Source organism: Aythya ferina, assembly GCF_964211825.1.
Source record: "Aythya ferina genome assembly, chromosome: Z".
Classification (NCBI taxonomy): domain Eukaryota; kingdom Metazoa; phylum Chordata; class Aves; order Anseriformes; family Anatidae; genus Aythya; species Aythya ferina.
Genome location: NC_140299.1, coordinates 84385232 through 84402831, shown reverse-complemented (window position 1 = coordinate 84402831; position 17600 = coordinate 84385232). Strand labels below are relative to the sequence as shown.

General features: G+C 37.8%; 1 protein-coding gene across 10 annotated transcripts in view; it reads right to left on the bottom strand.

Moving 5' to 3' along the window:
• CAST (calpastatin) overlaps positions 1-17600 on the bottom strand; it is a 62338-nt gene that overhangs the window by 2053 nt on the left and 42685 nt on the right. For 4 of the 10 annotated variants that reach the window (XM_084504240.1, XM_084504242.1, XM_084504241.1 and 1 more), the window contains 13 exons: positions 16698-16802; positions 16315-16416; positions 12241-12342; positions 11124-11207; positions 10262-10309; positions 10042-10137; positions 9377-9475; positions 8116-8217; positions 6039-6131; positions 5086-5139; positions 4527-4616; positions 1593-1672; positions 290-356 (listed from right to left, as the gene is read on the bottom strand). In XM_084504240.1, coding sequence (XP_084360366.1) covers positions 299-356; positions 1593-1672; positions 4527-4616; positions 5086-5139; positions 6039-6131; positions 8116-8217; positions 9377-9475; positions 10042-10137; positions 10262-10309; positions 11124-11207; positions 12241-12342; positions 16315-16416; positions 16698-16802 — 1113 coding nt within the window. In that variant the 3' untranslated portion in view covers positions 290-298. The remainder of the gene's footprint in view (positions 1-289; positions 357-1592; positions 1673-4526; positions 4617-5085; positions 5140-6038; positions 6132-8115; positions 8218-9376; positions 9476-10041; positions 10138-10261; positions 10310-11123; positions 11208-12240; positions 12343-16314; positions 16417-16697; positions 16803-17600) is intronic. The other 6 variants (XM_084504245.1, XM_084504246.1, XM_084504249.1 and 3 more) reach the window with 3 other exon arrangements.

Here is a 17600-nt window from a genome sequence, read left to right as displayed (position 1 = left end):
AGGGAAGCAGTATGCAATGCTTTGTAATTCTTAAAATTACCTCTATTTAGATAAATTTAGCTACAGAAGGTAATTTTGTACAAACTGTAGGGACAAAGGATGAAAAAAAATAGTTAGGCCTTTTCTGCATAGGATTATGTATTGAATTTCAAAGTCATTCCAAGTGTTTTCTGTAAGAGTTTCTCTACGCACATCTTGGTTTTAGTTAAGACTGTTACAGAATTTAGCTTTAGTAACACTAGCGAGAGTTATCTTTATGGTAGCTCAGAGAACAGGGAAGAAATCTCACCCAGTAACGTTAACGTTTAGCTCGTTTTCTGCTTCTCAGATTTGCTGCTGGAGGACCGTCCCTTTGCCTACATAAGAGCAAGAGAAGTAAGAGATAGTAAGAAACTAAACTAAGCTAAAATCAAAATAACGCAGTGAGAGATATCATCAGAAATTATAGTTCAGATGTAAATACGATCTGCATTTGAAATTCAGATGGTTCAAAAAGAATATTTGTATCTTCTATGGTATATATCCATTTTTCCTCTGTCCCTTTATTTCAAATAACAAGATCCATGGCTGACTTCTTCATTCCCTATTTCTCAACTTCTTTTTAAATGCTTTTAAAATGCTTTTTTAAATTCTTTTTAAGTAATCCAGTCACTATAAAGAACCTTAAAAAAAACAACACATCCTTCTGAAGAAGAGTTAAAGACCTTCCAATTTTAAACTGAAAACTTTAAGACATCTCTGTTACTACACAAAAGTAATAGCCATTCCACAGTAAACAAAAATCCCATCACTTAAAGTTTATAAAACAAAATTTCCATGATAGATGTTACCATCTGATTCAGACATCTATGTGCACATATTCTATGAAAGAACAACTTGATGTAAGAAGTTTGATCATTACCTGAATCCCTCCCCCTTTTTTTTTTTTTTAAATTATAGAAACAACTGCTTTCCTTTTTCCATAGATTCATTCTGCGTAATTACAAATATATGTAAGCTTTGATTTCATTCATTTTTTAAAATAAATTATAAAAATTTGAGTAAAGGACATGTAGTAGAAAGAATACATTCTAATAACTTTCAGAATTCTGTTATTTGAAATTGACACGATACTCCAGTATTAGCATTTTATGTTTATGCTTATTGGGGAGCACCTCTTGTGCTGAGTGCAGAACATTGGGTTTTAGAAATCAAAAAGATGAAAAAATGGAAAGAGGTGAGAAACCACTGCAGAATAAAGAGGTAAATGAGAGAAGTGATAGGGATCCAGAGGCAGTTACAGTGAAGTCTGAGTTTTAGATAGCAAATATGGGAATAAGCATACTGTGGAACATACACTGACCCCACTGTACAAGAATGTATTCAGTTCAAAATAATGATGGTTTTAGTCCCCATTTATCCAAAACCTCCCTTGAAATAGGCAGGTGCTTCTCTCTTATGTACACACTAACATAAATGTCCCAAATTGGACATAGTGCTCATAATTCTCCCCAGAGTGCTATTATGTCATATAAATCTAAATTTCATCTGTTTGTCTTTCTCAACTACAGTGTCTGTTAACATTGACTGTTCATATTTTAATATATTTCTACCGTTTTAGGATCCTTGGGTTTTCTTTCTTCCTTTGGTGCTGGTTTAGCGGTGATGGTTTCCTTTCCACTTTTGTCCTACACTCCAAAGAAAAAAATAATTACAATTACAAACAGATCAGATAACTGATGACTCCTACTTGGACATTTGTCATAACACATTATTTTTAGTGTATGGATACAAGATGCATACATACAACTACTGTCTTAATCCACATAAAGCTGGAATTCGGATCTGTGTTGAATACTGTCCCACAGGTGCCGTGTCACAGCACTCAGGATTACCTGCTCCGTAACCTGTCCTGATACCAAGGTCAGGCCTGTAATTCCCTGGAAAGTCCTTCCAGCCCTTCCTATCACCTGGAGGCATGTCTGCCAGCCTCCAGTCAACTAGGGCCTCCCTGGCTAGCCAGAGTTGCTGGTAAATTATTGAAAGTGACTTGGTGTGCACTTCAACCATCTCGTTCAGTACCTTTGGGTGAATCGTCCAGAACATGTAGGAGTTACCTTGCAGTTTCCCATGGGATTACAGGGGCTCCATGTCACTCCCCATCACAACCTTCCAACTCCCAGGGTTGGTACCCTGAGAATCATTGGCTTTACTAATACAGACTGAGGCAAAAAAAGGCATTAATTATCTTATCATTTTCTTCATCTTTCATCACTATGTTTCCCCTCACATCCAACAAAGGATGGAGATTCTACTCAGTCTTCCTTTTGCTGGTAATGTATTTATAAAAGCATTTTGGATGTCTTTTACTGCACTAGCCAACCTGAATTCTAGGTGAGCTTTAGCTCTTCTGTATGTCCCCGCACAATTTAGCAACAGCTCTATAACTCTCTGAAGTTGCCTGCCCCTTCTTTCAGAGTCCACAAACTTTTTTCTTCCTGAGCTTGTTAGGAAGCTCTGTTCAGCCAGGCTGGTCTTCTCCCCTGCTGGCTCAGCTGTTGGCATACTGGGATGGCCAGTTCTTATGTATTTGACTTTGTTCTCAAAAAAGGTCCATCCTTCCTGGACTCCACTGCCTTTCAGAACTACCTTCCCACGGGGGATCTGGGAGTTAGTCCTCAATAAGCTGTCTCAGGATGCAGTGTCAAGGTAAACTCTTGGGAATTCATCCCCCTCCTGAGGAGAAGGTTAACAGAACACATTGCGGGAGAGTTGATATGAACAAATCAATTTCTTATACAGTCTTCAAATACTCCTAGGCAGCAACACTTCAACACTTGTAGTAAGTCCTTTAGTTACATTCCTTGTAATACGTGGGCACCCTGGGAAAGGCTGGAATCCCCACCAACCAGAAGATAAAAGACGTACATTTTTCTATGGGGACTGGATGACTATGCAAACTTTTGCCACTCTGCAATGATCAGGAGAGAGATTTAGAAACAGCTACCTTCTCCCAGGAGTTAAATCTGATTTGAACTTTTCCTTTCAAGGCTTCTTCCTCCCCTTAATCCCACCGTGGGGAAACAAACTCAAGCACAGAAGCACAGATGATTATAAGCAACATTTTAAGTATGAACAAACTTAAAATACACTCTTAGTAAGTACATGTAGGTACACTAGTAACTAGTGTAAGCTTAGGATGCTGGTGCAGAATTTCCCTGGGGAATTGGTTATGCTTCCACAGCTCTATCTGTCCAAGAGATTTAGTTTTTCACTACTAATAGACTGGCTTGCTCAAAGATGTATTAAATTCAAGCTTCATTTATCTTGCAATTTATTTTATTTTTTCCTTTTCCTTGCTGGAAGCAGGCAAGTCACTACCGCAAGAAAAAGGCAGGGACAGAGAGGCAGAGGTTAGCAGCAGATTAGAGACAACTGCAGCTGGTTTAACCATCTGGGTACAAAATTTCACCATTCAAAAAATTGTTCACCATTGCCTCTGTCAGGAGGTGAGGGACCGGTGCCTATGATAGAACATGCATGTCACATACAATGTAAGAGAACAAATGGCTAAAAAGAGGTGGTTACTGATTCTTAACTACAGTTTAAGCACTTGTGGAAAACAAGGAGTCCAGGACTTCAGCTCCAACATCCCACCAATTGCCCCAGAAATTCCCCTACCGAGGAATCTTGTAAGATAACTGTAGATTCCTCCCCTGTGACAACAGGCACAGTGGATGTCTCACAGCCATTCAAGTCATCTTCCTCTGTCCAAGCTCAAGGTAGCAAATGCCAGGTTAAGGATGATGGAGAGAAAGCAGAAAATAAGCCTCAGTCTTGCTTCTTATCAATCAAATCTGTCTCCTTCTTCATACTCTTTTCCAGCACAACCATCCTTTCTCACTCATCTCTACCAACCATAACACCATCCTCATGTTGGCGGACCTCCAAATTCATGCCGCTACCACTGCTAACTCACTTCATATAGGCTCACATTTGCAGCACTTCTCTGGGAAAAGTCTGACAGGTATTTAAAATGATTCTATGACAAATACTACATTTATCATTACAAAACCTTTTCAGTCCATTCCTTCTTCTTTCTTCTTGGTGATACAATTTTCCCTAACATACCTAAAACTCTTTTCTAATCCTAGCATTTCTCTGAAAACCATTTTGAACTGTTTTCTCATTTCCAGCCTACAACCATTTCTAGATAGTGCATGCCGTATTAAACACAGATTTCTCTACATATTTTTTTTGACACTTGAATTTATACAAAACATGTTAATCAGAATTCTTTGCTTAAATCACTTCTCCAAGCTTGTCTTACTTCTCCAAAAGACACCAAATACCCCAAGCCTGTCTCCTTCCTTTAGTACTCAGGAAGACACATCAAACTTCCTTATAATAGTAAGACAATCATTAAATTTTGACAGCACATTCCAAAGAGGATAACTCTAAACCTAAACTGAGCTACAGCAAATAAAACTTTTACTAAGTAGTGGAAAACTATTTATTTTGCAAGTTATTAGCAGTAAATGTCCTACCTTTGAGTGCTGTGGTTTGGCAGGAGCATTTGCAAAAGTATCAAAGTCACCTGATAGAGCATCGATAGCTGCAGACTCATCCGTAGGCTTCTGCAATAACGTTAATTCTGAAGTCATACAGTATGCACTACTTTCTGACAGCCAAATTAATGTTTCGGGCATTTAAAACTGGCTTAACTATCCTTTTATTTAAATATCTATATATCTTAGCTCTAAACATATGTCAGAACAGAGACGCCTGTATTTGATCTTTCCAAACTACACAATGTCTTTGAATATTGGACATTAGCATTAATACCACAGTTGCCCATTTATAACGAATAGTTACTTGTATTAAAAGTTTTAGTGTGTACACCTATTTTAAATAGGTAAAAAAAAAATTACTATTACCCCTTTGAGTAGGTAAAAAAGCTTTATTATTACCTACTGCATTCAATAGCATTTATGGAGTTTGCAATAATGCAAACTTTAAGCCTTCAATTGACACTGCAAAAAAAAAAAAAAAAAAAAAAGATCAGAGCACAAAACAAACTAAGAACAAAAAGAGAACAAATTTTACCTTTTGTTCTTTGTGTTTCAAAGCATCCTTTGGAGTTGGCTTTACAGGTTTACCCTTGGAAATAATAAAAAATTTATTCTCATTTTGATCTGGTCAGATTAGTTTTATGATATATCACGTGCTTTTACACACATTAAATAGGGAACTTTCAGATCACCATGAAAGTTGAACCATTCCGTACTGATTTCTTTATTACTTAAGCTGTGTGTTCAATCCAGTTCACAATGTATTTTCATGCTCTGTTACTTGACTATGTCTGCAATTTTGTCTGTCTTTGTAGTCTACTGGAAAAATAGTTTTTTGATCTAGAAATGACCGAATCCCTGTTAGAGTGGTCAGTCATTACAGTGAATGTCAGTTCCATAGGGCTTCAGGTATACATGTATACCATGAAGGTTATACTTGTATATATTCTTTGTCCTTAACCATGAAGCTGCTTGGAAGGAATAGGCATTTTTACCTATGGTTTGTAGTAGCTCCTGTCTGTGGGAGAATATAAACCAAGCTTCTTAAAAGGTGACACCTTTTTTTTGGTTACCTAGTTTTCTGGAATACCTAAGAAAATGAGACAGCATAACTGAAACCTGTACTGCCATACCTCCATGATGTTGACTGCTACTAGGTGGTTAAAATGACTTATTTGTTATTTGTTCAGTGTCCAATTCTAAAAAGTTAAAAAAAAAAACACATATACACCTTAGGTTGTTTTTGTTTACTTGTTTGGTTTTTTTTTTGTTTGTTTGTTTTTAATCAAATGCATGCACAGATATATACAGCTTCTCTAAGAACAGAGTGTTTATGTGTTGGACCTTAATAAATATAGCACACACACTTACTCCCTTACTCAGTTTCACTGTTCTCCCTGTAATTTCACAGGGAGACTGGCACGTATGCACAAATTTCTAGTGTTGCAGTGAGGTAATTAAATAAAAATTAATGGAGTTTTTCCTTACCTGGTCACCTGACTCCAGAAGTTCTCGGTAGTCAGGTGGGATAGTATCATCTCTTTCTCCAAGTTTGTCTCTGTGTTCAGATTTAGACTTTTCCTGAAAGCATTTAATTTTAAACAACTTGAATACTTAGCTCTTTTGTTGCTACTTTGAGGTTTTAATATGCAACTGTATACTTAATGCATAGTTAGTTGTATATTGTACATCATTTAACAGTTTGATAAATATGGTATTTGCCCAATTAGGTTGACAAATGTTAGAAACATTAGAAAACAGTACGCTGAAGTATTCATTATAAAAAATTATGAGGACAGTTGCCTTTTTTGAATTTAAAATTTCAGAACTACTGGAAAAAGACCAATATGTTCATTTCACCAAGAAGCATGTTTCATGCCTGAAAGTTTAAGATTACTAGCTCTCAAGAGGTGCAGACATTTAGCAAGTTAAACATGCATATATGCAGCAGCATCCCAACATAAAGAAAAGAGTTATGCCAAATAACAGCATTGAACATAATAGTTTAGTTGGAAGGGACCTTCAAAGATCAAGTCCAACTGCCTGACCACTTCAGGGCTAGCCAAAAGTTAAGGCATATTTATGAGGTCATTGCCTAAACACTTCTTGAACACTGACAGGCATGGGGCAGCAATGACCTCTCTAGGAAGCCTGTTTCAGTGTCTGACCACCCTCACAGTAAAGAAATTTTTCTTGATGTCTGGTCTGAACCCCCTGCTGGCGCAGCTTGTAATATATTATTATATTCTTGTAGTACCTGAGCCATGCGTCTGTGTACCTTTATAGCATAACCCAGAACACTTGCCCACACAACATCTGGCCTATGCTTTTTATCAGGCTTAGGAGCCAGAGTCATTTTCAAATACAACATAACTACAAGACATGACACCACAAGCTCCAAAAAAACACATCAAGGTTGGAAGCGGTTCCACTAAGGTTATTTTTCCATCTATAATTCTTCAAGCCCTGTCAAGTATACCATGCCAAGTACAACAGTTGGTTTAGATGCAAATAGCTTGTAAGCACAGGGATGAAGAATTTTTTTTTGTATGTGTAAATGCAGACATATTAAGGAACTCCTCTTTCTTTTTGAAGAAATGCAATCTGGTATGAACATTTTCTATGCCTTAAAAAAAAAACAAAAAAAAAAAAAAAACCACCACCACCACATGAAAGCTGAGCTTTTACACCTCTGTTACCACTGAAGCACAGGAGTTGCAGAAGTCTCAAATATCAGGCACTCACCACCTTCCTATAACAAGGGACAACACTAACCAGACTGTAACCTACATTAGGCAGCCAATCACCACCACACTGGGGCCTCATCTTAGATTAGAAACCTAATTTCCTGCTAAATTTATTCATTGGCAGCATATGGTGATTTTACCCCAGTAACAATCCTTTAAGTATTTCAGTTTACTGTGACTATCATTATTATGCAGAGATGCATGGGATTTCCTTATTAGCAGAAAGGCTTTTACACAATTAAATTAAAAAAGACAGAAGGGAGACCAAATGAAGTCAAATCAATCAGAAACAAACAAGCAGAAAAACAAAACTGATTAAATGAACATGTCCATTGATGAACTTGATGCCTGTTGGGTTATAAAAGACAATCAAGTTTGGTTATAAAAATCAATCAAGTTTGACAAAAAAAAAAAGCCACAAAATTAATTTTAGAAACAAATGTCAGAGGAGAAACTTGAAAAATAAATAACGACAGTAAAAGGCACTGAAGTCAAATTACTGCAAATTTGCTGTAATATTTCAGCAATTAACTCCAAAGTTTGGAGTTAATTATGCTGAACTGTACAATTCAACATTTTTTCACAAAAATCACAAAAAAAAACCAACACGAAACAATGGTTAATTTGCCTAAACGACAACATCAGTGTGTTTTTTTTTCCTAGTAACCTTCCTCCTGCATCTGAAAATCATAAGCCATATACCCATATGAGTATATAAGAAGCATTTCAATATTCTATATTCTTAAAAAATCTTTAAGAAATAAGGTAAATTTCTCAACTGTTTTCAGCCAGCAAAATTTCAGAATGTTTTTTGTTACCTTTACTTTATCCACAACTGGTTTGTTCTCATCAGGGTCAGGCTCTCTCTGTCCCAAGGAATCAGACAGGAGATCCAAGGCTTCATCCATCTCTTTTCCTGCCTAATAAAGTATAAATATGTTTGTGAAAGCAAATCTGCTGTAAAAAGATTTTTTCAAACTAATATAAATACTAACTAATGAACCAACAACTTCAGTGAACAATGGTCAGCTCTTCCTTTCTAATTGCAATGTAGTAATAACAAAAGATATCTGAATATTTAGAACTACGGGAACACAATTTGAAGTAGGGGTTACAGAACTGATTTGAATGGCTTTGTTTTGTTACAAAACTGACCTAATGAGAACAGTTAAAATACTGCTTTGTGTTTTTTTGTTTGTTTGTTTTGGTTTTGTAGCTGTTATTCATTTTGCAAACATCATTATCACTGCAGATTAGTTGTAAATCTGCAAGTGTAAATCTGAATTAAAACTTATTAACATTTTATCGTCACAATATATATGGTCTTTTGCTAATTCACAGGACTTTTGTTCAAACACTGCCCAGAAAAAAAAATCTTTAATGTCGCAGGTGGGAGGAGCTTTAAATTTCATTTTCTGAACACTAGAGGGAGCTCTCATTGCACGAATCAAGATGGGAAAAGGTAGAGACATGCAACATTACTGCTCAATGGAACTAAATAAAAACGGTATTCAGAAGAGGCCATAGAACTGCTTGTGGTTTCAGTGACCTTGAATTCCTTTATTTTCAGGCCTAAAAGATGCCACTATGATGATGACTACACTATTAATATTTGCAATGTTGTTATTATCTAACTAGAAAAAGAACAATGTGGCTCACTTAAAAGCCCAAGCCTAAAAATGGAACCACTTGCACATAGCTAACTATCTGCATCTACCCATAGAAATGAAATGCACAAATCCGCTAATGTCCTCTGTAATTCTGGAGGAATCAGTACAGGATTGGGCACCTCCTTTTCCAAGTGCAGGCAAGGAGTTTTCAAAAGCAGCCTGAAATACAACATTAAGTGGTATTAAGACGAAATAGACAGAACAGTCTTCACATTCCGTTGAAGATGAAGAATCAATAAAGCCTCAAACTTTTTCTCCACAGGAAACATCTTCCTTCCCCTCAATAACCAGCATTTACAATAAATCATTTAACTTTGCAACAGTCTATATTTGTGCAACTGTCCTCATCACACTCTCTCTTCAGACTTTCCTTTCTTTGAAATAAGTATCTAGAGAAAATGCTGCTTACTGATGTTGAAGGTAGAGAAGCTGCTGAGTGCACTGAGGAAACTGTAGCAGCAGAGATAACATCTGAGGAATCGCCAGGCTTTTTACCCTCCTTGGTTTTCTGAAACAAGACACAGCATTGTTACTAATAGAGAGGAATTAAGAGAAAAATATTTATCAAAATCCATGCATTTGAAATGCAATGCCTCCACAGTTTATTTCAAGGACTTTATTTTACTTTGAAGCTCAACTTATTTCAGAGTGAAACCCCTTCCTGAGAAGCACAGTGCAGGTGTTTTGCATCTCAGTTTGTTCGTGTTCAGTCTTGCATCTCAACTACCGAGTCAAACCCTGGCACAGCTAAGTCAAAGGCAAGTTTTGTAGAACTTCAGAGGAACTAAGATTTCAGCAAGACCATCTACATCTCTAAGTAACATTTTTTAAAGTTCAAGCACTACATAGTACATAGCACTACATAGTAGCTAATTTACCTAGGTGTGTTTTTGTTGTTTTGTTTTTTAAATTGTTATTATTACAGTCCTGCTCTCTGTTCTATTATTTTATTGCAACAAAATTAAAAAAATATTTATTCAAGAATGTTTATGTAAAATTTAAGGGAACTCAAAAACCTCAGGGTTACTGAAATTACATGAAAATAGAACATTTTCAGAAAACAAATATACTCGCCTTTTTTACACTTGGTGTAGGTAGTGGTGCAGATTGTGCTGGAGAACAGGAAAAACCTTGCGTCAAACCCTCTAACAAATCATTTTCACTCATCGGCTATCATTGAAAAGAGAAAAAAAAATGTCATCAGGTAACAGTATATCCCCATTTTAAAATTAAGTAATTAATTAGTGCAGCATTCCAAATACATATATATTCACTTTTTTTTTTTTTTTTTTACCTGGAACTCTTTTTCAGGTTTTAGTGGCAGTGGTTTTCCATCTTTATCCTACAAAAGAAAAACCCTCTTGCATTAATCCAAGTAGTCCTTAAATGACAATGCAACGTAAGAACTCTGAGAGAATCGACTTAATGACAGACAGCACTATATACAAGGAATAAGAAGTGATCTAACCAGTAACCTCTAGCATTTTCTACTGTTATCCAAAGTGTCATTTAAAAAACAAAACAAAACAAAACAAAACTCCTGTAACTTAAAAACATAATGACTGCTTAAAAGCGATGTGTGTTGGATACTGAGCCTCCCTGTTTTGTGCTTCAATTGCCATGGAAGTAGCAGAATTAAGTAAAAACCCCACCTTCCAGATTTATAGCAATATTGCTGGACGCAGAGTCCAGGAAGGCCATGTCTTCTCACACTGGCATTTGTGGCAGGTGTTCTGCAAGTCCTGGCTATAACTAAGCAACCCATTTATGTCAAGTGAGTTATATGGTGATGTCTGTAAAAATACCAACTTGAAGCTTGTTGGTTTGCCTTTTTTTTTTTTTTTTTTTTGAACAGCAGCTGTAACTAATCACAATTTATTAAATTCTACAGCACAAAAAAATAATGAAAGACTCAGGGAACTAATCTCAGACAAAATTACTCATATGTAGGTACTTGCATTTGAACCATTTCTGTGCCTATGTAGGCATTTAATGAAAGATGTCAGATATTCAGGAACTACAAAACACCATTTTTATATATTATAAAAATGCCTGAAGTAAACAAACATTTCAAAATGAAAGAGTTCCAGTTTCAACCATGTACACTGAAGAAAGAAAGGTGTCTAAAGACTAAAATAGCATAGTAAGTGAATTACTTTTGCATCTGTTAATCTGTACTCTGGAGGAATTGTTTCTTCATCTTCCCCCAGTTTTTTGTGTTCTTCCTGCTTGTTTTTCTCCTTTTAAGGCAAAATAAAAATAGTATGAATAAAAACTAAATAACCACATCTCAACAGAAATGCATAAGCAAGCTTTCAGTGTCTTCATTCTACTGATTCCAATTAATCTAATTCAATTCCACCGCCAAATGAAAAAAAATCATGAAAATTCAGAGAGCCTTCTTGAAAAAGGCTTCATTTGTCTTCCTGTTTTTTCCTGCATCTGGTGGGAGGAATTACATCCACCTATTACAATGAAGACCAACAGAGTTAAGACAAGCATGGGCCAATGGCAAAATAGCAGTGTACTTCTGAGTCATAATTCTTGATTTTATTTCAAATGCATTCAACAGCTACCTGAATTGGCATTCAAAGGAAGCCTACACAAAGAATGCAGTAGCCAGATTGATAAAGGACTCCTCCCCATACAAGTTACATTGGAATATGAGCAGGAAAAAAAAGGTAGTGAAGCTAACTTTGACAACTTCTTATTGACACGGTTCCAGCATATTATAAAATCCTTTCTCTGTGGCTACGCTCAATAACTTGAGTAAAAAATGAAAAAATAAAATAATAGATTGTGGCTACAAACAGCATTCCCTTAGACGGAGTATGCATATTCCAGTGATGTACTTCAGGCTCCATGGTAAAATAACAAGACCAGTGACAAAAAAACAAGTTGTATATGCACTCTTTCATTTAAAGAACTTATCATAAACATGTTTCCTGTTGAAAATGGACTAAATTACACACTACCTCCGATGCGCATGTTAACTCTGTATTGTTTCAGCAGTAGGACGCTAAGCAAATTTGGTTTCCAGAAGCTGAGGGAAGATAATGTAGTAGAGTACTGTTATAGACACAAAGATTAAGAAAATGTACTCACTATTCAAATCCTACTAGTATTTCCTAAATAGAATGCAACTGGTTTCACAAGTAAATTTTGTTTTAAAAAGTGACAATGTTATCTCCAACTTCTTTAGCCTGTGGAAATACAGTAAAACTGAAGATAAGTACATCAACCAGGTATTTTTGAGATCTGATTATTTCCTACCTTAACTTTGTCCACAGCAGGTTTCTTTTCTTCTGGATCAGGTTTCTTCTTTTCTAGGCTACTGGACAAGGCTTCCAGTGCTTCATCTGTCACGTGACCAACCTACAAGAGTATCAATATAGTAATATATAATTCTTAGCCTGGAATTCACCAGCAAATGAAGAAACTTGTTTATACATTACAACTGACAGCCACGCATTACTAGAGATAAAATCTGATAAGTAAACTAAAAATCTATAATATTTCCATTCCCAGTTGTGTCCACATAAATGGGACCTGCTGAGTTCAAGGTGCTTATTACTCAGTCACTGGATTTAGTACAAGAACATGAATTGTCTTTGAACTATTGGATTTTTATGCCTTTATTCAATTTATCGTATTAGAGATTGTATTAGATCATTTTATTTGTACCCATGATTAACTTTATTAAAATAAAGACTAATAGCAGTGTGCTGGGTTTTAAGATGTACTTTGTTAATTGGCTTCTCCAAACATCCCTGTTGATAAATATAAATCCTGATCTTTAAATACCATCATTATTTTGTTTCAGGGTTTTCAGAGTCTATGACAAGTTGTTGAAACATACTAATACTGTTAGAGAAGGCGTTGAGAGTTTCTCTGATTCCCATGCCTACTTTGCAGTCCAAATCTATGAAGAAATTGTTTTGTCTTCTGGCTTTGAAACTGCAAGAAAAATCTTAATTTCCATCCTACTTTGCTGGTATGTAAGTCCTCTGGCTAGCTTCCACACTTGCCTGCCCTCAGAAATACTGTACTATATTCAAGTCATCACACTTCCCCGTATTCTTCTGAGAGCTAAAATTTGGTTACCATACCATCAGTTACCAAATCAGCTAGATAAGGATGCGGATTCTAAAGAAGTTGGCAGAGGACAGGCAAAAAAAAAAAAGTTTAGAAAAGTTATTCTGATGTCAGTTTTCTGTTTTCTAATGGCAAGTTTGGGACAATAAGAATTATTATCAGTGCTTTGACTTGATATGTAAAGCTTTGAAGGACAGAATGCTGGTAAGCTTGTTAAATTGTGCTTTATGCCCAGCTTTCTCAGTATCTGCTTTGTCTGCATTTGTCTTAAACATGCTTTAAGCAGTTTTTCTGGCATTCCTTTTAATAATTAAAAATTGCATGTTTTAGGATAGGATTGTGTTCTGTAAATGTCTGGCTGAAATGTCTTGTAATTCATAAATGTCACATCATTTTTTCCCTGAGGAAGAACATTAGAAACAACTCAATTAAGCAGGGAACGTCCTCTGTGTTATTCTTCTTGTGTTCTGTTTAACGTTTCCACTTTTTCTACCATTTTTATATCTCAGATATGTATGTGCTGTACACTTACTATGTCTTTTGAGACTGCTGTGGTGTGGCTTAGTAGCTGCTCAGTAGCAGCTAATTCTGGTTTTCATTCCAGATTCTGATTTCAATTAATTGTCTTAATTTATTCAAGTATTAAACATATTGAAACTTACGTAAAAAGTTACACTATGCATCAGTGTAAAGTCATCACTTCTCAGGAAGAGTAGTCAGGCATTGGAATGGGATGATGGGTTGCCCAGGGAAGTGGCAGAGTCACCATCCCTGGGAGGTGTTTAAGGAAAGGCTGGACCTGGTGCTTAGGAACATGGTTCAGTGGGTGATATTGGTGATAGGAGGATGGTTGGACCAGATTATCTTGGAGGTCTTTTCCAACCTTAATGATTCCTTAATGATTCTATGATTCTGTGTAAAGGAACACAAATCAGTGTCTGCTCTGTAAATAGAGTTCTCCTTTGCAGAGATCCACAGACAGCTGAAATGTTCCAAAGGGTCTTTTTTTTTTTTGTCCTGCTTTTAATCCCCTTATCAGGGATCAGCTCAGTAGAGTACCATGGGACAAGTCTTGGAGGACAGAGGGGCCCGCCCAAGAAAGCTGTTAGATATTCAAGGATATTCACCTCCTCCAAGATCAGGAGTGATGCATCCCAACATAGAGGAAGTCAGGCAACAATGCCAGGATGCCTCCATAGACGAACAAGGAGCTCCTGGACAAACTCAAGCAGAAAAAGGAGACCTACAGAGGGTGGAAGAAAGGACAGGTAGCCTGGGAGGGACATAGACACACTGTCCAAATAGCTGGGAATCAGGTTAGGAGAGCAAAAGCACTGACAGAGTTAAATTTGGGAAGTGACATCAAGGGCAAGAAAGGCTTCTATAGGTACAGTAGTGATGAAAGGAAAACAAGGGGAAAAAGTGAGCCCTCTGCTGAAGGGAACAGAGGACCTGGTTACCCATGATATGGAGAAAGCTGAGGTACTCAAAGACTTTTTTCCCCTCAGTCTTCACTGGCAAGAGCTCCAGTCACACAGCCAAGTAACAGAAGGCAGGGACTGAGGGAACAATGAACTGCCCACTGTAGGAAAAGATCAGGTTCAAGACCATCTAAGGAACCTGAAGGCACACAAGTCAATGGGACCTGAGGAACTGGCAGATGTAGCTGCTAAGGCACTGTCCATTGTATTTGAGAAATTGTGGCAGTCCAGTGAAGTTCCCACTGAATGGAAAAGGGGAAACATAACCCCCAATTTTTTAAAAAAAGGAAAGAGGAAGAGCTGGGGAACTACAGGACAGTCAGACTCATCTCTGAGCCAAGCAAGATCATGGAGCAAATCCTCCTGGAAACTCTGCTAAGGCACATGGACAATAAGGAGGTGAGGGATGATAGTCAACGTGGCTTCACTAAAGGCAGATCATGCCTGACAAACCTGGTGGCTTTCTACGATGGGGTTATGTAATTGGTGGATGGGGAAAAGCAAGTGACATCATCTACCTGGACTTGTGCAAAGCATTTGACACTGTCCTGCACAATGTCCTCGTCTCTCAGTTGGAGTGACATGGATATGGTAGATGGACCACTCAGTGGGTAAAGAATTGGCTGGATAGTGGCACTCAAGTTGTGGTCAATGGTTCAATGTACAGCTGGAGACCGGTGACAAGTGGTGTTCCTGAGGGCTCAGTATTGGGACTAGCACTACTTAACAACTTTGTTGGAGACCCTCATAAAGTTTACAGACTTTATGTGTGTGTGTGGCACTGTCAACATGCTGGAGGGAAGGGATGCCATCCAGGAGAACCTTGACAAGTCTGGGAGGTGGGCTTGTGTGAACCTCACAGGGTTCAACAAGACCAACTGCAAGGTCCTGCACCTGGGCTGGGGCAATCCCAAGCACAACTACAGGCTGGGCAGAAGATGGATCGAGAGCAGCCCTGAGGAGAAGGACCTGAGGGTGTTGGTTGATGAGAAGCTCACCATGAGCCAGAAAAGTGTAATTGCAGCCCAGAAAGCCACCCGTATCCTGGGCTGCACCAACAGCAGCATGGCCAGCAGGGTGATGGTGGGGATTGTCCCCCTCTGCTCTGCTCTCGTGAGACCCCACCTGGAGCCCTGCATTCAGCTCTGGGTCCCAGCACAAGGAGGACACAGAAGTATTAGAATGAGTCCAGAGGAGGCCATGAGGATGATCAAGGGCTGGAGCATCTCTCCTACAAAGACAGGCTGAGATAGTTGGGGTTGGTCAGCCTGGAGAAAAGAAGAATCCAGGGAGACCTTATAGATAGCCTTCTGGTACCTAAAAGGGGGCTATAGAAAAGGCAGAAAAGGGATTCCTTATCATGGAGCGACAAACTGAAAGAGGGTATGTTTAGATTAGGTATAAGGAATAAATTCTTGACTCTGAGGGTGGTGAGGCACTGGCCCAGGCTGCCCAGAGAAGCTGTGGATGCCCTATCACTGGCAGTGCCAGGCTGGATGGGGTTTTGGGCAATCTGGTTTGGTGGGAGGTTTCCCTTCCCATGGCAGGGGGTTGGAACTGCGTGCTCTGTCAGCTCCCTTCCAACCCAAACCATTCTGTTATTCTATGATTCTATTGTATTTTTTGCAAGCACCCATCCTTCATAACTCAACTCTACTGAGGAAGAGTACATGTATATCATCCTGAAATAACCATCTTGACAATATGCTATACCGTTGCATAAATGAAGCACTGAGGTTTCCTTTAGCTCCCGCTGAGACTAACTACTCACTGATGACACAGATGCTGGAGCTGAAGACTGCACAGTGCAGGCTGTGGCACGAGGGACTACTTCATCCTTTGTAGTCTTTGCAGACTCAGGAGCTGATGATTTCTGAAAGATAACAGTTGCACTGCATTTTTACTGAATATGCTCAGAAACCCCAAATATACCTGTTTTTTATTTGTTTGTTTTAAGTACAGTACCAAATAATGAAAAAAAATCTGAATTTAAAGATAGTTATCATTCTATTAAGAACTAAATTACAAGCAGAGTTGATGTAATGCACTGAAAGCAACAGGAAAGGAAACATTTTTTCTTGAATGAACAGTAGCATCATCCAGCTGTAAATAAGCTGACAGAGTCAGGATTTTATGTGAACTAGAGAGACATACTTTGGATGTGCTGCTGGACTTCAGTGGTTTGGATTGTTCTGCAGGCTGTGCAGGGGAGGCAAAGTCTTTTGAAAATTCATCAACAAGGTCAGATTCACTCAAAGGCTGCAAAAAAGGACATACGTGTTACGGGTGACTCACTGTCTATTTTTAATGTATTTTTCCAAGAATTATACTTCAACTTTTTGGAAAGCAAACAAACTTTTGTAGCCTGCACTAAAATAACCTTTCACAGTCACATCCAACAACATGAATTTCACAGTGCACAGAACTAAATATATATATTTTTTTTTCCAAAATGAGTCAGTTGCTTTGTTATTAAAAGTCAATATAGAATAAAAAGCCAACAGAGAATACAATGTAGAGAACGTTACATTCATTACATATAATGTAGAGTTACATATAATGTAGAGAACGTTACACTAGTTACAGAGAACAATAGTGCAAGATAGATACTCCTGGCATTCACTTACACATCAAATACTCAATGATACTTGTGTCTCAGACTGACAGGGGTAGAAGAGCAAAGGAATACTTATTCTTCTGCTAACTCCTTCATTCTTTTACCATAAGACCTCATGATTCTGAGCTTACCTCCTGTTTTGCTTTGGCTCTGAATCTCAGTCAAACTATCAACCAACCTTCTTTAATTCCTACCATGCTCTTTTGTAACTTTTCTTTCTGGACATCTTTTGTCTTATGCTCCCTGTGAAACAAGAGGACTTGTCTCCTAACATTAGTATCTGGTTCCCTCAATGCATAGCTGCTCTTTTTTTTCCTTATGATATGTTTGGCAGGTGGCCCTCTGTGCAGCTCTCAAACATCACCCACTCAGACTGCTGAATGTCTATAATGTGACAGACACAAATTTATAGAGACAGTCTTTTTGTCACCACCTTTTCA